Source organism: Nanorana parkeri, unplaced genomic scaffold, assembly GCF_000935625.1.
Source record: "Nanorana parkeri isolate BGI_ZX_2015 unplaced genomic scaffold, ASM93562v1 scaffold604, whole genome shotgun sequence".
NCBI lineage: Eukaryota > Metazoa > Chordata > Amphibia > Anura > Dicroglossidae > Nanorana > Nanorana parkeri.
Genome location: NW_017306872.1, coordinates 875,162 through 888,038, shown reverse-complemented (window position 1 = coordinate 888,038; position 12,877 = coordinate 875,162). Strand labels below are relative to the sequence as shown.

Genomic DNA, 12,877 nt, shown 5'->3' with positions numbered 1-12,877 from the left:
GATCCTTGCTGTACACCTTACCGAGATTCCTATGTGGATTTACCAGCGGGTGCTCGGAATGACTGCGGATGGCGCCGCCACATGCAGATAGTTGAAGAACGTCACCAGCACACCAAAGCGATAGTTACAGCAGTTTAAGTGTTAATTTATTGAACTTCACCAGCACACTAAAGCAATTGAGGAACAGCATTCTACAATAAATTAACACTTAAACTGTTGTAACTATCGCTGTGTTGTGCTGGTGACGTTCTTCAACTATTTACCTCTGTATGGGCCTCAACTGTCCAGTAAGTATGTTTTCTGATGAGCACTGGAAATAGTTGTAGCTGCAGCAGTGTCGGAACTACCTGCTGCTGCGAGCCTCTGGCTGGGTGGGTCCCAGCGGCGGGGGGGAGGGCTGTGTACTGCTATTTCATGTAATTAGACAAGTGAATTATAATGGGGAATATTACATTTTAACGTAATCTCGCCCAGTTTTTTAGCAATGGAATAGGTGAAGCATTCCAACGCTTTCTCCGCTGTTCCAGGGCAGATCGGCATTGCAAATCGCATGTGCAGGAGAACCGATCTGCCCTGGAACAACTGATTGGTCCTGAAATGTCACTTCTATCCGACATTGTGAGTGCGGTGGAATGTGATATCGCAGTCGGAGAGAAGTGACATTTCAGGACCGATCAACTATTGGCCAGTACCCATGTGAGGGGTCTGGACAGCCTGGGGGGTCTCTTACATAGGTATCAACTGTACCGGGGCGGTAAGAAGAGTTGGGAGGAGGTACAGGGAAAGGGATCCCGATGACCAGACCAGCCCACCTGGGACCCTGCAGAGCCCACCATAGAGAGTCTCAGGTGGGCTATGCAGGGTCTCAGGTTAATCCAGCACGCTACTGCAACATTAGAGACCACTGGGGGGAGGGGGGGCTGGGGCCAGTGTGATCCGCTCCCGCGCCCCCCCGCCCGGTCTTGGGAGGAGGACCCAAGATAAAATCTTGCACCAGGGCCCTTTGGTTATTAGGTCCACCACAGACAAATGAGACAAATGAGACAAATGAATGCAGCTCTGCATCATTCAATGTATTTCTTACATGCAAGAAAATGCCTGCAGTTGACCTCTTGCACTGCCCTACACTGCAGAGCTCAGACTGGGAGAGGTTTACAGGGAGCCAATTGCTTGTGCTGCAGTGCTCATGTGCTAACACGCAACATGCTGATCGATGGAGAGATCAGATTAACAGAGAGATAAGCTCATCAGTCTGCTGCTTTCTCTTTCACTGCTCAGTCTCTGTCCAGTCACAGCCTAGGGGAAGGACAAGACCTGTAATCCAAGCAGAGAAAAATCAGGTCTCCAGCCCTCTCAGACAGGGCTCTGCTGTGGGGCTATGGATGTGTACATCTCAGAATCAAATAGACACTAATAAGATCTTTGGCAAGTAAATAGCTCCCATATAAGTGTTCCATCTGATTATTTAGCTGTTTGTATGGAGTTCAGATTTAGAAGTCTTCATTATTAATACAGAAGGGAAGGAGCCTAAGCAAAATATATTATGAAGAAGTGCAAAATACTGCAAAGAAAGAAACAGAATGGACTCTGCAGAGCTACTGTCAATCTTACCTGTCCAGGTTTCCCATTCTCACAAAGAAATGCTTCATAGTCTGTTGCAAACTCAGGGGCATTGTCGTTAACATCAAGAACCTTAATTGAAACGGGCACTCTGGAGATCTGACTGTTGGTACCTAAAGTCAAAAGAAGACCAGAAGAAAAAGTTAAGCCGTTTGATTGGCGCAGGCACTGCATACATTTAAATAAAACAAGGCCTGTTTTACCCTTTTTAACTTGCTAATAGAATTGTATTAGCTGCTAAGTATCTGAAGTTAAACCGAAGGGAAGGAAAGAGCCAACATTTCACATCTTCTGCATAAATCTTCAGAGCAAGCGGAATTCACTTGGGATGGAGCTGATAAAGACCTTCGAGGAATAAATAAGATCATTTTGTAGCGATGATATTTACCCTCTTTTACTGACACTTTTCATTATGCATCTGTGATTGTTTTCAGAAAGAAGTGCGTTTTTTAATTTGTTTTTTTGGCATTAAGCACCAACTTTGGTTTGATTAGTTGTTTTGGCTTCAGATCTATTATATTAGCATAGCAAATGTCATTATGGGTTGCTATTTACAACATTTATCAATGATTCTTGACATATGCTTATTTTTACTTAAGCTGCGATAATGCAATACAAACTGAAAACTAGACTGGCAGTTTAAAGACATTTTTCTTCAAACAGTTCTCAAGACAGTCATATATAGAATAGCTTGGATGTATAATTCATATGATCATGATTTTTTTCATCTGCACATCAGCTATAAAATATCAAGTAGCACACTCTTTCTCTGGTGTAAAACAGAAATGAGATTAAACTTTGCTTTGTTGGGTGATCATTGCTTGCTGACAGTGATTATTGGAGTTTAATTTATGCTGCCATAACTTAGTTTGTATTGACAGTAGGGGCCCAGCGCCACACTATATTTAGCACTGTCATAAAGTAAAAGTGATGAGTGAATGAGGAATTGAAACACCACGCTGTATTATTGAAATTCAAATACAAGTTTTTTTGTGTGAAATTGCTTGCTATGCAAACGTGTTTCGGGGGCTGTACCTCTACCATGTTCATCAGAGCTGGGGGAAAAATAAAACAGTGTAACAGTGTATGTGGACTCAATAATCAATTTATAATTGGATGTTATAGAGTTGAGTGTGCATAAAATCTGTCATCAGCTTATTTGAGCAGCCTACTGGAACCAGCACACCAGCACAATCACACAGCCTCCACCAGCTTGCCTTCTTCCCATAGTGCATCCTGTTGTCTCAAGCAGCCTAGTAGAATCAGCACAATCACACAGCCTCCACCAGCTTGCCTTCTTCCCATAGTGCATCCTGCTCATATCTCTTCTCCAGGTCAGCAAGCACATGATTTAAGAGAAAACATGATACATCAGACCAAGTCACCTTCTTCCATTGCACTGTAGTTCACTCCTGATGCTCAGGTGCCCATTGTAGGCACTTTTGTTGGTGGACTGGGGTCAGCATGGACACCCTGACTGGTCCCACATGCAACAAACTTTGATGCATGGTGTGTTCAGACACCTTTCTATTGGAACCAGCATTAGCTTTTTCAGCAATCTGAGCTACAGTAGATCTTCTATTGGATTGGACTACACGAGCCAGAGTTCGCTCCCCACATGCATCAATGAGCCTTGACCACCCATGACCCTGTTGATGGTTCACCGGTTTTTCTTCCTTGGATTACCTTTGGTAGGTCCTGTCTATTGCAAACCTAAAAAATCCCACAAGAGCTGCAGTTTTGCAGTTGCTCTGACCCATCATCAACTAGCCATCACTATTTGGCCTTTGTCAAAGTCACTCAAATCTTTAGGCTTGCCCATTTTTTCTGCTTTCACCACATCAACGTCAGGGACAAAATGTTCACTTGCTGCCTAATATATCCCACCCACTTCCAGGTGCCATTGTAACGCGATAATCAATGTTATTCACTTCAACTCTCATTAGTCATAATGTTATGTTATGTTTGCTGTCAGCAAACTAAATAATGCTGAAAATACTTTAAATTCACAGTAATAACATGTTAAAGGCATCATATGTTTACACAATGCTTTGTGCCATTTTTAATCATTGTCCTTTTTTTTCTGCACAACAGAAGCAAACAGTGTTGTATCGTGGCTGAGATTAATTCCCCAAAGTCTATTTTATCAATCAAATTCTCCGCTGAATGCAATTTCCTCTGACAACCGCTACGAAAATAGAAAGGAGTGACTGGGATCATTTTTGATCTGCTTGTGATTCATGCAATGATTAGATCCAAGGTTGGCTCTCCAAATGAATAGCGTCAAGGCACAAAATATGTTAGAGACTTTCCTCTCCATAATACAAAGACACTGGATGTCAATAGTACCAGCTAAAACATATTTTGCCTTTGATTTATGGAGCGTAAACAGAGTTTGATTAATGTGCCCTCCTAATTATGTCTATTACGCTATCAAATTTTCCCCTTGGCGTTTACAGTGCTCTTCAGTCTGGCTTTATTGATAAGTGTCTACAAGCATTGTTTTGAACATGACACACCGATCTTTTTACATATCTACAAACTTACACCTTTGCTCAGGATTTTTTGAATTGGAAACCCTCTAATATTGCATCTGTGTCAGTGGCGTAACAATAGCCATAGCGACCCAGGCAGCCGCTATGGGGCCCAGGCACAGGGGTGCCCGGCCAGGACACCCCCCTGATGCCGTGCGGGCCGCCTGGGTCGATATGGGTTCGAACGCACCGCTGTTCAGATCACCATGATCTGTGCAGACTTGCTTACTTCTCCATAGCCGCTGCTGAGTCAATGAGAGTCAGCAGCGGCAGTGAAGGAGGAGGCTGGACATGGCTGGGAGGCACTTTTGTTGTTGGACTGGGGTCAGCATGGACACCCTGGCCCGGGGGTCAGCATCAGAGAAGGAGAAGGAGGCGGGGCCAGTGACTGAGGAGGAGGTGGGCCCCACGACGGAGGAGGAGGCGGGCCCCGCGACGGAAGACGGATCGTGCCCGGCGACGGAGGAGGGAAGACGGAGGAGGAAGAGGTAAGGAGTGTTACCAGCCAACCTGAGGGTGACCCTGCAGAGCCCACCATAGAGACTCTGAATTAATGCAGCTTTGCAATCATATATTACATCAGGGCTCAAATTTTCAAGTCCTGAGCTACTAGCCAGGCCTTAAGAGTTACTAGCCACCAGTTGCCCCACCTAACCCTTACCCTGCCCCGGACTTAGCTCCGCCCCTAAACACACCCTCTTAAATAATCTTATAATTCTTATCTTATGATAAGATGCTTGTAAACGGCATATTAGGGATTCCTGCTGCAGGAAAACGCAAGTTCCTGACACAGGAATCTCTAATCACACCTGAAATATACTGTCGGTGTGAATGGGGCCTAATATACACATACACTAAAGGTGTCCATACACCTGCTGATTATCATACAATAATCGCGAGTGATCCCACGATCGTACGATAATCGGCAGGTGTATGGGCAGCGTGTGACCGCTTCTACTGTAAGGTCGTACGACTTTCGTCTTCCAAGCACGCTGGAAAACCAGACGGAAATCATACGATTTTTGGCGGGTTGGTGGCGTGGCCAGAAGACGAATTCTGCATGGGCCAGTGCACACTCGCTCAGCACTGTGATCATCGCAAGCCCTCCCCTCAAGGTGTATGGGCTGCTTAAAACACAATAATACACTTCTCAATGTTACACCCCCCACACACAAAATAATAATACACTCAACCCCCCCTCACCACCTCACCTGTTCACGTCTTTGCAGGGAGGAGGCTGTAAGCAGGATCGATCCCTGGTTATCTGGAGGTGATTAGTGAGGTCTGCTGCAGATCTCACTAATCACCCCCAGATAACCAGGGATCGATCCTCCTCACATACTTCCTTTCTTTCAGCCTGAGCTCAGAACTGTCCGAGCTCCGGCTGAAGGAAGACAGAGCTGACAGGAGCTGCTCTGCTGTCTGCATCCGACACAGCTGGCTGCGGACCACATAGTACCGCCTCACGGACCGGTACTTGGAGACCCAAATTTCCACTCACTTTAATTTTACTCACCAAATGCGAGCATGCGAGTGGAGATTTTGAGCCCTGTATTGCATCATTGACTGATAATACATCAGTAAATGTATTGTATTTGCATATAAATGCACGCAGTGTAAGTACCCAAATTCGACTTAGTTTCTGCCTCTTGCAGTCCACTTTACAGCAGAGCTCAGAGAGGAGAAGGGAAAAAGCAGCACAAGGAGGCAAGCATTTCTTGTGCTGATAGGAGGAGGAAGCAAACTGACAGCGAGATGAGCTCATCACTCATTACTGCTTCTGCTTTCCCTGTCCAGTCACAGGATGGGGCTAAGTGGATTGGATGACTCTGTCCATCAGACTGAAGGGCATATAGACAGAAAATAAGTACTATGGAGGGCAGCTCTGAATTGAAAATGATTATTGCAGTACAAGCTTTTTTTATTGTATCTGATTTTATTGTTATCTTAATTATTCGGAGAGTCTGTCTTCACTGTCACTGTCTTCACTGTCTCCCTGTAGAAAGTGGTGACTGTGGGCCACCGCCCCCCTGAAGGAGAGACAGTAGAGGGGGCGGGCACAGCTGTCTCTGGCTCTAGACAGAGACAGCTGTCAATCAAGCAGTAAGATGGATCCCAACACAATTGTCAGGATGTTCTCTGATGCAGCGTGGCTCTGCACTATCAGCAATTAGCACTTTGGGTCACAGGAGTACATTAGTAAATGTCCTTCTGTGGCCCATAAGAGGACTACAGCTAAAGCAAAGTTTGTCTTTAGTTCTCTTTTAACCCCTTAGTGACCAGTAACGTCCATAGTACGTCACTGTCACCGGGCCAATTCAAAAAGATGCCGGGACTCTGTTTACAATAGAAGTGATCAGGTGACTCAGCTGTTGCCCGATTGCTTCTCCGGGCTGGCAAACGGGCTGCCCCCCCCAGCCCGACACCCCCGCCATGTTTCCTGGGCTCCACTGCCCCTCCCACAGGCCTGGGAACGGCTTCTTAGGTGTCGGGGGGGAAGCTGGGGGGGAGATGGGTGAACCTCCATTCACCAACCCCCCCTCCATACTATGGGACCGGGAGCGATGCAGATTACATCACTTATGATCCCATAGCTGTCAGTGCTGAGGTGCGATCTGCACTTCAATAGCTTATTTCAAGTGTAGAGGTGATACTAGGGGTCTTTTGGACCCCCAACATCACCTTAAAGAGTACCTGTCACTGCCAATATGCTATCACATGGGGGGCTTGTAAAAATAATTTAAAACATTTTTTTAAAGTCCCCAGCCCCAGCAAACACGGGTGTTGTCACGTAAAATCGCGTTGGGTGCGCCTACGTATGAAAACGACAATCGCGCAGCACATGTTGGGTATCGCCACTCACGCCAGGGTGAGAGCAATAATTCTAAGGCCAATATGTATGTGTATCTCTAAACTGATGACCTGTGGGGGCTTTTAAAACATCCTCTATGGACTTTTTGGGGTACTAAATTTTATCGCAGTTTCACGGACGCACAATTCCGTTTTAAGGGCATTTTTCACTACATTTTGGGGGTTTGATAATATGTTGTGCTAATATCGTGCTACATAAAAATTGCAACGGCCATCATTTTATTCTACAGGGTTTTGGCTTTCAGAAAATATATAATGTGTGGGGGGTATGAAGTAATTTTAACTCCCATAATATGGATTATAACATGGGCACAAAAAACAAAAAGAAAAAAAAAAGGCCTCGGTCACTAAGGGGTTAAGGCCACATTCACACTTTCTCAGTATTTTGCATGTAAGCATGCAGTATGTTAAGGCAGCCCATTAATTGTAAATTAACCTTTACATTGCACAAAAACAGACATGAGCCCTTTTTTTCTACTGCAATGCAGAAATGGTCCCCACAAACGTTTTGAATGGAGTTGGGCTTTAAATGAACAGCCATCTGAACATGTAATGCTGCTTATTAGCAAACATATGCACATCTACATATCAAAAAGTGTGACAAAATGATTGCAAATTAGTTTTTTTCCCATTAATTTAGAGATAATTGGCAGGTATTTCGATAATAGTCTTGTATTTTATTTAATGCTTTTTCCGACTAAAGAGTTCCTCCTCTCCAATAAACCACTTATTGCAGTAACTCGGCTTAAACTCTTGACACCGACTGTTTCAATAGCCAGTAGCTAGCCACCAGAGAACAAAAACACATACAAAGTAACAAGCAACCAGAGTATTCCAAGGTCACAAGTTCTCCTTCCTGATAACATCCACCAATCACGGAGACCTTCATAGGTCAATAAAACCATCCCCAGGCTTCTGTTATTGCGACTATTCTTATTAATTATATGCTTATCTGAAAGCAACACCTATGATAACTTCTCAGCTGTGATATTGTTCATTTTATCATGGTTGTATTGCTGCTCTGGCATCAAAAAGATGAACTTTGCAAGGCTGACTCTCATATAATGCAAAAAATAAAGATGCTATTGGAATATTATTATGGCTAAAACAAATGTCTTATCTGATGCTTGTGCTGTAGGACGCATGCGATCTAATATGAATCATTTTGACTGCTCTGTTAAGGGCTGCACAATTCAGCTGGTTGTTACAATTTCAGTGACTGTTTAACCTTCGAAAAGACAAAAGATAACTTGAAACTTTTCTAGAGCGCAGAAATTTGAAGTCCACAAAAGATTATTTCGAACATCCAAATAAATGCCCTACTATGATGAAAATGGCTTTGTAGAATTATTATAGGTTACTGTACTGTACAGCACAAGGGGTCTTATTTCTCAATTATATATTTATAATTTGACACTTGCTGCAAATGGGTCTATACTAAACCAGTCCAGCAGAACTCAGACGCAGGTCTAGGCTCTTTTCCTGCCTATATAGCAGAACTAAAATCATGTTTAAAAGAAAATGCTGACAGGTAGGTTTTTTATGACAAAAGAGACCATATACGTCTCTTCAGTCATAAATGCGCCTCCCTGCCTATCAGTGCAGCTCAGTTTACATAACCAGCATGATTCTGTACTGGCACAAAGTAACTACATCATCCTGGCTCAGCCAATCAGGATGGCCAAAAACTCCTAACCAGGAAGAAGACCAGGTGAAGATAAAAATGCTGGTGATGAGGGGGACCATGGCCTTCACATCGCCCCAATATGCTCAGCATGCTTGCACATTATGGTGAAAGCTTCTGGGGGCCGCAACATTCCTTTTATTTTAACATTTGTTTTAGTTCTGCTTTCAAGAGACCCTGTCAGCAACTTAAAAGATGCAGGTAACAGCACATACAAATCAAGTATTTTAAATGTTTACTTGCAGTGTTTTTCTTTTCCATAAATTGTATATTGACTTGCTTCCAGGAGAGTCAACCTACTCCCTCTTTGCACATTATAGTTCTCTCTTCTTCTAGAAATGTTTATTTACTCTGTGCTAGCCCAGCTCATCTGCCCCTCCCCTCACCTCACTATATGACCTTTTATGTAGCTGCTTGGGGAGAGCAAAGGGGAATACCATAGAGCAGACATAGGTAAACTCTGGCCCCCCAGTTGGGGTGCAACTCCAAATCCCATTAGCATGGCAAGACTCTGACAACCACGGGAATGACTCCAGCGGCATCACAAGGGGTGTGCGGCCCGCACCAGGGTGGCACCATGCAGGGGGTGACACCAAAATGACTGACAGTCATTTTGGTATCACCCCCTCTGAAAAGTCGGGCACTCGGTCATGGACCAAGAGCTCAACAGTTGCTTGAGAGAAGAGGAGACCCATTGCATACCTTATCTTGCCGAGTGAACGTCCCCTCCTCTCTCTGCCGTCGTCCATCACAAAGATGGACATCGGCAGTTAGCAGTGGTACAGCGTGTGATGTTGTCACGCACGTGCATGGTGACGTCACATGCGTACATAATGACATCACAGCAGCGTGTCACCCGCACCGGGTGTCCCCCCACCTCGGGACACCTCTGCATGACTCCCAATGCCATGTGCGTAATGGGATTTGTTGTTTCACCACAGCTGGAGGGCTGGAGTTTGCATGCCCCAGCGATAGAGTGTCACTTAAGTGACAGCTTTGAGTCTGCTGAAGCTGCTGACATCACATCCAAGATGGTGGCGCCCAGAAGTATTTTGGATGATTACACAAGGAAAGACTTTACAGGTAAATAATGTGCATCAAATACCTTGAATGCGGATATATAATTTTATGTGAAATGTGTTGTTGTAATGAATCTCTTTAACAACATCCAAGTTGTTTCTTAACATTGTTGAGAAAAGATCTGATTCAGACAGTCTGAGCTGCCTTAAAGTGTAACTATGGCTAAAATAAAAAGGAAATATATGATGCTGTCTGTCTCTAGCACAGCTGTTTGTTGTTTGTTGAGTCCCCTTGTAACATAGATATATTACCTGTTGATCCGGCCAGTAGATTTATTACTTTTCTACATTAGTTCCCTGGAATAAGGCAAACTGCAATAAAGTTTACTAAAACTTTGTAATAAATATAGATAACCTAGAGGAGATTATTAATTAATGGAAAAGCAACAGCATACTGATATTGTCATTCCTAAGATTTTCCCTCTAGTAAGCACACTCACAGTGATAGACTGACAACACTGTACAGGGTAGCAGTGCCCTGATTGGCTCAGGTTGATGACCCTTGCCCAATCAAGGTGAATGATACTGTGGCTGTGATTGCAGGAAGCAAATATACAAAATTAAGGTACTTAATGCATGTGGGGGGTTATTCACTAAACTGCCAAACTGAAGGGACTCACAGCAGCTCTGTATGGCTATTATGGTTATTGCCATAAACTGTCTTTGCGTTTTTTGTTCAATTAAATTATGATTTTTAAGGTGTTGTGTGGTTATGTACTTTTACTTAACCCTTTGATGAATGAGCAGGGGTAACAGAAACATTTCTCATTCACAAAGGGGGGGGGGGCATCTGGACGCCCCCTTTACGAAAGAAGGTACCCAAATGCAAATAAGTCCCCCTGCCTGCAGACCACAACAACCGCCAGGCCAGGGTTGTGGGGAAGAGGCCTTGTCCTCATCGGCATGGGGATAAGGTGCTTTTGCAGGGGTCCCATACCAGGGTATGTGGCCTGTTATGGTGCAGGAAGAGGGGCACTTGCTCGCCCCCCCTTTTCCTGCCCCCCCCGGCAAGTGCTAGGATTAAGGGTCTGGTTGGGAATTTTAGGGGGGACCCCATGATTTATTTGATTTTTGGGGAGGCGTTTGGTTGCCCCTTAAACTTCCTACCAGATCTAAAGGGTCTGGTATGACTTTTTGGGGGAACCCTACTTTTTTTAACATCCGGGGTCCACCTAACATTCCTACCAGACCTAAATGGTCTGATATGCATTGGGAGACGGACACGCACTTAGTCTTTTTAGCTATCTTTTTCAAACTTGCAGGGAGTCGGTCCATTTCAACGAACCGTTCTCTCTGCTTTGGCTGTTTCTTCAGCTGGGCCAAGCAGAAGCATATACATTCGGCTCGGCTTTGTGCTTCGGCTGCTTTACTGACCTGTTGTAAATGACGCGTACAGCAGCCCTTCGGTTTGTCTGAACCGAAGCGAGCCAAAGGATTTGCCAAAAGTTCAGCCAAATCCTTTGGCAGTTTAGTGAATAACCCCCCTAATGTTTCATAATGAATTAATCAATAAATAAAAGTTTTTAAATTTGCTTGGAGTTCTGATACTTTTATATGTTCTTGTATATCTACAAACTGCAAAAAAACAGAAGATAATTGGCTCCTTTACTGAATAAATGCATCAATGTACTATATATCATGAAATCATGTCCAGTCTTTAACAGTGCTATCAATCTGCTTCTTCGCCGAGGCAATATTCAGTATTTGTGCGCAGTCAATATGTACAGTAGTTATTAAGTGTTTTTTGAGCATGTGGAAATGTATTTAACTCTGTGCTCACCAGGCCAGCACTCACCCAGACCCTCCAGCGACAAATGGAATGACTCAAAATCTTTTCAGATGAGTCAGTGGAGCGTAGAAGACTGCAGCCCTCTTCCTTACTATGGGGAAGTTGATGAGTCCCTAAGAAGGATCAGGCTGAAGGTTTATTATAAATGACTACAATCCTCTGGTTTTGAATGCATTCGCTTTATGTGTCAGCAGTGCAGTCAGGCAGCAAATAGCTCTTCAGATTGAAAGTACAGAAAGTTGATGTGTTACTTAGTGTATTCTCGTAGACTGCTGGCTTTCCAACATGAAGAGGCTGTGGTCTGGAAGCTTGTCGTACCTATCAATTTTGAACCATGTCTCAAGGGCAAATTGATCGTCCAGATAGAAGAAGAGAGTGAACAGCATGTAAAGCTTTATATAACACATTAACTACGTGTGCTGTGAAAGATGCAGACAATGTATTTACCATTTTTAATTGCACTGTTCGCACTGTACTGACATATATGTTGGGTGTTTTACCTGTGTTTGTTTTTTGTTTTTGCATTTAGTGTATGGCAGAAAAGCTAATGATCAGCATTGCTTTAGCCTACTATACCCAGAAAGGCCTGATTAAAGGATAAGTGCACTTGCATACAAGTCCCTTGGTGGAAATGAAACACTATCTCTAAATATATAGCCATACAACTAGGTTTTAGTCTTTTATTTCCTGCTTTTATATATTGCTGAGATGTTATGCAGCATATTGTATAGAACCAGTCACATCAATCCGTGTCCCTTTAAGGAGCTCAATGTTTACAAGAGGGACAGACAAGACAGACAAGAGTCTAACCAGCACATTTTTGGATAGAGTAGCAAACCCATGTGTAGCACTTACTCCCTTCGGAGCTGCTGGATTGTTATGCCTTCCTGCCACTCCCAGTGGAGAGCTATCCTTTACTGGTCCTGACAACTCACCAGCACACCAACTGGGCTTTATTAAATGCGGAACAAGCCCTGAAAGGGAAGTATTGGTTGAAGAGATTCCACTATAGCAAGATACTGGAACAATTGTTGTCTTAAAAACAATATGGATGGATTCCTAAATGCACAGAATATAATTTGATGGACTTGTATCTTCAAAAGGGGAATTATTTGAATATAACAATAATGCCAGTAACTGTGGTAAATTCCCTAGCAATATAAAATAATACACGTAGTGATGCAGCCTAACTACAGTGTTCAGGCGTTATCTAGTCACTGATCAGTAGAATAATAAAACAAGCCTTGGCTCTTGTCCAGTTAATATATCAGCACGCCTTCCCCCCATACTAGATAGCAGC

General features: G+C 43.8%; 1 protein-coding gene across 1 annotated transcript in view; it reads right to left on the bottom strand.

Annotated features, from left to right (window-relative positions):
- The window catches only part of CDH8 (cadherin 8), a 360,027-nt gene that overhangs the window by 46,102 nt on the left and 301,048 nt on the right, over positions 1-12,877 (bottom strand). The window contains exon 9 of the mRNA XM_018562829.1: positions 1,612-1,733. Within this exon, the coding sequence (XP_018418331.1) occupies positions 1,612-1,733 (122 nt within the window). The remainder of the gene's footprint in view (positions 1-1,611; positions 1,734-12,877) is intronic.